The following is an 8,943-nucleotide window of genomic DNA, read 5'->3' as shown; positions in this document are numbered from 1 at the left end:
CAGCCTGGTATTGGTACAATGATAGACACATAGGTCAGTGGAAGAGAATTGAGGACCCAGAAGTAAAACCATCTACCTATGGACAGCTGATCTTTCACAAAGGGCCAAACCCTCTTAAATGATGATGGCAAAACTGGATATCCACTTGCAGAAAAATGGAACAGGATCTACATCTTATACCATACACAAAAACTAACTCAAGATGGATCAAAGACCTAAATGTGAAACCTAAAACCATAAAGATCATCAAAGAAAAAACTGGGGCAAAATTAGGGGTCCTAATACATGGCTTAAGTACACTATCAAACATAACTAAAAAAGCACAGACAACAGAAGACAAACTACTCAACTGGGACCTCTTAAAGATTAAACATTGTGAGCATCAAAAGACTTTGCAAATGAGTAATAAAAGAACATATACAGACTGGGAAAAAAATTTGACAATGATATATAGGACAAGAGACTAATCTCTAAAATTTACTGAAAACTTCAACACCTCAACAAAAAAAAAAATTGTAATAAAAAATATTAAAAAAAAAAAAGACAATTAAAAATTGGGCAGAGGGCATGAACAGACAGACACTTCCCAACGAAGATATTCAGGTGACTAACAAACACAAGAAGAAATGCTCCTGATAATTAGCCATTAGAGAGATGCAAATCAAAACAAAAATGAGATATCATCTCACCCCAGCATTAATAGCAAAGTTCAAAAAAACAAAAAACAACTAATGATGGAGAGGGTGTGGAGAGACCAGAACATTCATACACTGCTGATGGGATTGTAAAATGGTACAACCACTGTGGAAAGCAGTATGGCATTTCCTTAAAATGTTGGAAATAGAAATACCATATGATCTAGCAACCTACTACTAGGTATGTATATCCCAGAGAAATAACAGTTGTGACATGAACAGACACATGACACCCATGTTCACTGCAGCATTATTCAAAATACAAAAAAAGACGGAAACAAACTAAGTGTACATTGATGGATGAATGGATAAACTATGGTATATACACAACAGAATACTACACAATGTTAAATAATAACGCTGAATCTGTGAAACAACTCATGGATGAACCTAGAGGACATTATGCTAAATGAAATTAGTCTATCACAAAAAGATAAATATTATATGAGACCACTACTATAAAAAGTTAAGAGAAGGTTTATAAACACAAAGAATTATTCTTTGAAGATCACTGTGATAGGAGAGGAAAGGAGGGAGAAACCAACTAGGGGCTAGACATGTATTAATTTGGGAGAAGGGAAAGGCAATATATAGTAACAGGGAAGTCAGCACAAAACGGTCAAGGCAGTGGAAGACAGACAGAAGCACAAGAGTTAAAGGCAACACAAATGTGAATACTATGACATACATAATCCTGCAATAACAATATTATCAATAATCTGTGAGTGGATACATAGACACCCAATCTGAACATGGATGGGAAAATGAATGGGACTACACTCACAAATATACAAGTCTGATAAAGGATATCTCTACCTATGTATTTCTATGTGCTGCAAATATATCCATGAATGTAATAGCGCATACAGGGGACAAAGTTACCAAACTCCTTAGTCATAATCAAATACTTAAGGGAATGAGTCACTGGGCATGGAGGCTCAAGAACATAGTCCCAGGCGAGACTAAGGTCAATTGGCATAACCCAGTCCACAAACACAATAATGTTCTACATCCTACTGCACTGAGTATCTTAAAAGCTTGTGAGCAGCCATCTAAGGTGCAACTACTGGTTTCCCCCTATCTGAAGCAAAGAAGAGTGCAGTGAAAAAATACAGGGAAATAATTAGTCCAAAGGACTAACTTTCCACGTGAATCTCAGCCTCCACAATCCTGAGACCAGAAGAATTACACGGTGCTCAGTTACTACTGCTGACCACTCTGAAAAGGATCACAATAGGAAATCCTACATAGAGTAGAGAAAACTGTGAACCAAAACTCAAAATCATAAAACAGACCAGGTTGACTGACTTCATGACGACTGGTGGGAACCCCAAAACAATGGCCCTTCAAGCTAGGAACTAAACTTAAGCCCTATGACTCAACTAGGAACAAACAATAGACAGGCTTATAAGGTGAACAGTAACAATAGGAATGTATGCACTCATTAGAACAATCAAGTGTATGAGATCAAGAGGAGAGCATTTGCCCAGGGTTAGTAGGACGGTAGGAGGGGGTGGGAAGGAAGAATGGGCATAGGGAGGAAGTGGGAAAAATACTGTCAGTGTGGGGATTTCAGTAAATGTCACAAAATAAAATGTGTGTTGACTGGTGAATGGAAAACCAATTTGCTCAGTAAACTTTCTCCCAAATCACAATAAAAGAAAAAAAAATGCACACACACACATATCACACATACATGCACACATATATATTATGCCTAAATATAAATGTTGTTGTTGTTGTTGTTATGTGCCATCAAGTCGGACCGGACTCACAGCAACCCCTCCTAGGGTTTCTGAGGCAGTATCACTACGGAAGTAGATTGCTCAATCTTCCTTCCGAGGAGTGGCTGGTGGGTTTGAACCGCCAGACTTCTGGTTAGCAGTCAAGTGTCTTAGCCACTATGCTACCAGAGCATAGGGGCTAAAAAGGAACATGTTGTTGTTGTTGTTTGCCGTCGAGTCAGCCCCGACTCATAGCGACCCCTCCTTGGGTTTCCGAGGCAGTATCACTACGGAAATAGGATTGCCCAACCTTCCTTCCGAGGAGTGGCTGGTGGGTTTGAACCGCCAGCCTTCTGGTGAGCAGTCAAGTGAAAAAGGAACATAAGTGTAGGTAAAAAAAGGAACATAAGTGACTTGCTTAAAATTGACCCAGATTTTAATCTTAAAAGAATTAAGAATGACCATTCACTCATATAGTCTTTAACCATAAATCATGTGGAGCTAAGATTATGGGTTCAGTTTTCTCACGGACTACTTAGGTTCAAAGAAATTCTCAAGTTGTTCTGTAGTTTCAGGCTGTGTTATCAGCACATGATCCCACCCAACAGTATGACAGGAGAGTAGGACAACCACCAGTTACCACTAAGAGACAAGTACTACCAGAATATGTTCTATGGATAGAGCTGGTGATATGAAAACAAGATACTGTTTTCAGGACAGTTACTGTTATGTGTTCAGAAACTTTTAACAGGCAATACTGGGTGCTTATAAAATGATATAAAAGGAATTTTTAATAGTTTTTCAAAATAACACACAATATATACATATGCAGAAGATATGACACAGATGCAATATAATTTTGATTATTACTTTCTATAACCAAATGGTTTTAAAAAATATAATCTTCTTTAAAAACAGATATGTGAAGCCTCTATTATAAATCTTTTAGATTGAATAATCAGACTAAAAACTCTAATATGAAGATATCTGTGAACTGTTTTCCAAAACCATTGAAAAAAGTAATCACATTGGATAATTAAAACCCTGAAGGGAGCTGCTTTTACTATACTGCTAAAATTATGTGAAAAGCAAATCTAAAATAATTGAGGGGGAAAAAAAAGGACTACATAAAATACAATCAAATGAATCCTTGATGAATGCATAGTTGTTGAATCTTGGTATTTAAAGGCAGAACTCTGTATATAAATCATATATCATGTTTGCTATCTATCTTTCATATTAATCCTCCCTTAAACATCTCAAAATATGTAACAAAAATCCCTATACTGTAAAGTTTAATCTTTAACTTTAAATAAATTTTAATTTTTCCAAGACATTTCAGTATAATGGTAAGTATATAATTTATTTCACATCATCAGATGCCTATCTCTGGTAAACACTAAAAAATTCTTGTAAACAGATTCATTTCTAAAGATAATTTTACCTAAATACATCACAGCATACTTTTTGAAACTAAATATAAAAAACCTAAAAAGCTTTAAAAGCAATTTTTCTTCTAATAATATGACAAATCCAGGGATAGTTCTTTAACATTTAAGAAGAAATTATTAATTTTATGAGGCAAAACCAAAACTTGAACACTTCTGAATATCTGCTATTTTTAAACTGTTAATTTTTTTGGCGTGATGACTGTAGTTATGCTTAAATAATCTTTCTCTCATAAAGATACATACTGAAATAAGGAAATCATTTCACGGACGAAGTGATATCTGAGATTTGCTTCAAAATGATCTAGGAAAGAAAGGGTATATCAACTGAACAAGACTGGCCATAACTTGATGGTAACTGTGGAAACTGAGTGGTGGGTTCATTACACTGATCTCTCTTCTGTTAAATTTGAAATTTTTTCTTTCTTTTTTTTTTTTTTAAGAAAAGCCTTATATATAATGCTCTTCTATGTTATAGTTAACATAGACAGGAGATCTTTTAAGTATCTTCTTACAACTTTATATATAATGGTCAATCACGAGACTGAAAATACAGATGTATTCGACAGATATCTAAGTAAGTGGAATTACTATAGGAAATCATATTTGTAGAATGTATACCACCCCAAACTAAACATCCCAATTTGGTGAATACTTTAAATGATATAAACTAGGTTAAAATTTCAACTATGACTTTCCTCATGAATTGAAAAGAATTTTGCATTTATTATTTATTATAAAGCTTTCTTGGAAGAAAACATACCTGTGGACTGTGAAGATCTGTGGTCAACATGATAATTGAATAAGCCAAAACATAAGCAGTATCTGCACTAGCAAAAAGGGTTTGTCTGGAAAAACAATGTATCATATTACAAACTTTCATATTTTACAGTTTTATTTAAGTAAATCATTTCAACCCCTGTAGCACTTTTAATTTTCTCTCACAAGATATATCTTCTTATAATTATCACTTCCAAATCATAGACTATCTAAGTCCTTTGAGGACAGAAGTCCACGTCCTACTGTTTCTGAATCCCCAGATGCTTCCTAGTGCAGTGTCTTAGATATAGTTGACAGTCAACAGCTGAAATGAATTTTACTTACCCTTGGTTGCATTCTAGGTATCTTGCAGCAAATTTTTCCATTAATCGATCAATTTTCTGAGCTTCTCCTGGAAGACGGAATCCTTCTAGAAACATGCGAAGGGCTGAAACAAAGTCCTTTCCTGAAAAGTCATGTTGGTCCACATATGCATACATGACTTCTTTGTTAAACTTATCATTATCGCCCAGGAATTCACCCACCTGAGTCTAATGTAAGAACAAAAGATAGAAATTTATAACCCAAAAAAGCATGTTACTGCCATTTAAAAAGCAGACAAATCCATACGACTCACAAGTCCTCCACTGCAGGGTCAACTATTTTATACATGAAGCTAAAAGTTAAACATACTGAATGAATGTACTTATCAAAAATTTAACATACTCTTTTGAATTTAGAAAATTAAAAAAGTAGAATTATTAACACCTAGGTTATTCTTCAGGTATATAAAGAGGGTATTTTAAAGGGGTCGCAATATGCATCAACTTGCAAAGCAATTTTATAGAAAAGGTCATAATAAAATAGGATTCTTACAGAGTCTAATCTTTCCTCTTGATGTAAGAACTGGGCAATATCTTCGGGTGTAGTACCAAGCATCCCTTGTTCTTGGAGGTACTGTATTCCTCTCTTTGGTTTCTTATTAAATCTAGATGATGTTAAAGTTATAAGAACATTAAAAATCATTTGTATTATCTGAGAAGATGTTAGAAAATCAGGACCTTATTTGTTTCTTCTTATAAAACAGTCTTGAATGGAAGGCCATCTTTATCCTTGATATGGGTCATATCACAGACTATTTTTTTACAGTATAGTATATATTTTTATCACATCAACAGTGATAAACTAGACTATTAAGAACAATGATACATAGTAGAAAAACTTAAGTAAGGATGTGAATACTGATTATCTCATACTTTTAGTATATAATTTTTTTAATCCCTCAAGGATTCAAAGTTCATTTTACAGACCACCTTTGATTAATTCCAAGTTTCCTGCTTTTAAAGTACTGATCTTGAATTCTGGGAACAATTTCAATCACCATCCGATAACATTATAAAATGCTTTATTAAAAAAATCTCTAGATAACCAATGCTTTTGGAGTATAGTCCAAATCAATTAGACTGGCACATAATAAGCTCCAGTTTATCTCTCACCCCTCACACTCATCTGCTTCCATCTAACCTATGTTGTTGCTACTGTGTTACCACTGTATCAGTGCTGACTCATGGTGACCATAAAGGACAGAGCAGAACTGTCCCATAGAGTTTCGTAGGCTGTCATCTTTATGGGAGCACATAGCCAGGTATTTTCTTCCAAAAAGCCGCTGGCTGGGTTCAAACCACTATCCTTTTGATTAGCATCTGGGTGCTTAACCACTGCACTGCTAGAGCCCCATACAATAAACAGAATGCATATGCTTGTCTTCTTAGCTGGCTCCTTTCACTGGGGAACTCTTCCTTATGCTTGAAGATCTAATTCAAATGTCACTTTTTGCTTCCAGATAATTTACTCCCTACTTTTATTGCACTATTTATTACTTCAGTTCCTTATCATCTGTCACTTGGGCTATTTCAAGAGTTGTTAATGGCTCCCCAATCTCCTGTTTTGTCCATCCTCCAGTACTTCGTGCTGCTACAAAAGTCATCTCCCAAAAAAGAAATTTGAAGATACTGCTGCTCTGTTTAAAATCTTTCAATAGCATGTCCATGTCAAGAGGAAACAGACAAAACTCATCTGTGGGCAATAAGGTCTTCCATAATCTGGATCTTTCTGAGGAGCGATTGAACAATCACTTTCGTAACGATACCACCGTGGAAACCCAAGGAGAGGTCACTATGAGTCAGGTCTCACTCGACGGCACATGAAAACAACAACAACAATCTGGATCCAACTCAGTGATCTTGTCTGACTTCCTCCCTTTCTCCTCACTCCTGCCATGCTCAACAAGTCATCAAACACTCTTCCTTGCCTCTCTGCCAGGCCAATATATATGCCATTCTCCTTTTCTGCAATGCTCTTTCCTTTCCTAATTGTTCTGCCCTCAAGTTCTATTTCAATAATCACTCCTACATTAATGAGTATCAAACATTTCTCACTAAGATGAATACAATCCCTGTTCTCTAAGACCTTTCATTCTAGTAAAGAAACACAATTTAAAAAAGAATAATAAAATCATAATACAACAGAGCGATACACTTCCAAAGTAAGAAGTTAGCATAGCAGAGGAAGTGACTGACTAGCTCAAATAGTCATGATATATATCCTGGGGAAGAGGACTCTTGAACTGACTTTTGAATAACAATTAGAAATGACTTCCAGTAAGATGGAGGACAGGCAGACAAGTGACCCAGACCCTCTTCAACAAAGAAAAGAAAAACCAATTGACAGAGATACAGAAGATAATTCTGGATCCCTGAGCTTTGAAAGCAACTATACAGAAGTGGATTACGCACCAACTAGCGGAAAAACCTGAATGAAAACAGTAAGGACAGAGATGGCTGGAGCTCTGGAATGTAAGCTACTCTGACAAGACAAACAGCCTGAATATTTCCAAGTGGTGTTGGGACCTGAGAATTGACCTAAAGATCAACCCTGGTCACCAAGGGCTGAAGAGACTGTGCTGCTGGCCTATGACTAGGAAGGGAAACAGCAAGGAGGGTGACAACCTGAGCTATAGACTCTCTGCTGTCCGGAGGGTGCAGTCATTTTGATTGTGTACGTGTGGCAGCCATTTCTGATATTTAAAGTGATCAAGAGCACAGCCATTTTGAATGTTTACAAGAGGTAGCCATTTTGGATATTTAAAGCGACCAAGGGTACAGCCATTTTGAATCTTTACAAGTGGCAACCATTTTGGATTTTAAAGTGATAGCATTCTCATTTGGATTCCAGGGACCTAAGAACAGGATCTGTTTGCCAAGGTTGGCAGGGACATTCAAGAGGCTGACAACAGGAAAGGAGACAGGTTGTGAGTGTGTAAGCGCTGTCAACTAGTGACCAAAGGAGAACAGCACAATACTCTGCTTGCGTAGATACCATACAAACAAAACAAGGAAAATGAAAACTGTGGGCAAGTCACTTTAACATACAATCACCAATTAAATATAAACACAAAAACGTCACAATGCCTCGGAGACAACAGAACATCACAGTCCACATAAAGAAGCAAGATAAAGCAGGAGAAACAAGGGACCAGGATACAGACCCAAAACACATCCCTGAGGAAGACGTAACACTTGAACTCACTGATAAGGAATTAAAAATAATTATATTTACGTATCTTCAAAGGATTGAGAGACAGAGCAAGGAAAACATAGACAAAATCCTAGAAGAATTTTGGAAGAAAATACAAAAACAAAATGACAAAATAAACGAAAAATCAGAAATGATTCAAAATCTCCACACAGAAATCCAGAAGAGTAGTACTAAATTGTCAGAAATAGATAATACATCCAAAGGACAAAGGAGTAGAATTGATGCAATGGAAGACATAATTAATGAGATTGAAGACAAATGCCTGAAGAGATCAATCAGAAAAAAAATCAAAACAAAATGAAGAAAGCCTAAGGTTCATGTGGGATACCATGAAAAGGAATAGCCAATGTGTCATTAGAATTCTAGAACAGGAAGAGAAAAAGAAAACCACTGAGAAAACTGTCCAAGATTTGTTGGAGGAGAACTTCCCTGATATGATGAAAGATGACAATATATCCATTCAGGAAGTCCAACGAACCCCAAACAGGATAGACCCAAAAGAAAATTAGTAAGGCATATCATCAAACTCATCAAAACCAAAGACAAAGACAGAATCTTGAAAACAGCACGGGAAAAACAAAAAGTTACTTACAAAGGACAAACAATAAGAATAAGCTCTGATTTCTCAGCAGAAACCATACAAGTGAGAAGGCAATGGGATGGTATATATAAAACCATGAAAGAGAAAAATTTTCAACCAAGAATTATATACCCGGCAAA

At 36.0% G+C, this 8,943-nt stretch overlaps 1 protein-coding gene across 1 annotated transcript in view; it reads right to left on the bottom strand.

Annotated features, from left to right (window-relative positions):
* ARFGEF1 (ADP ribosylation factor guanine nucleotide exchange factor 1) overlaps positions 1-8,943 on the bottom strand; it is a 192,298-nt gene that overhangs the window by 64,445 nt on the left and 118,910 nt on the right. The window contains exons 21-23 of the mRNA XM_007949715.2: positions 5,503-5,614; positions 4,972-5,177; positions 4,631-4,715 (exon numbers count right to left, since the gene is read on the bottom strand). Coding sequence (XP_007947906.1) covers positions 4,631-4,715; positions 4,972-5,177; positions 5,503-5,614 — 403 coding nt within the window. The remainder of the gene's footprint in view (positions 1-4,630; positions 4,716-4,971; positions 5,178-5,502; positions 5,615-8,943) is intronic.

The sequence above is a fragment of the Orycteropus afer genome, unplaced genomic scaffold, assembly GCF_000298275.1.
Source record: "Orycteropus afer afer isolate SDZICR_OR568_19922 unplaced genomic scaffold, OryAfe1.0 scaffold00252, whole genome shotgun sequence".
In the NCBI taxonomy this organism is placed as follows: Eukaryota; Metazoa; Chordata; class Mammalia; order Tubulidentata; family Orycteropodidae; genus Orycteropus; species Orycteropus afer.
Note: the sequence above shows the minus strand (reverse complement) of the source record. Positions and strands in the feature narration are given on the sequence as shown.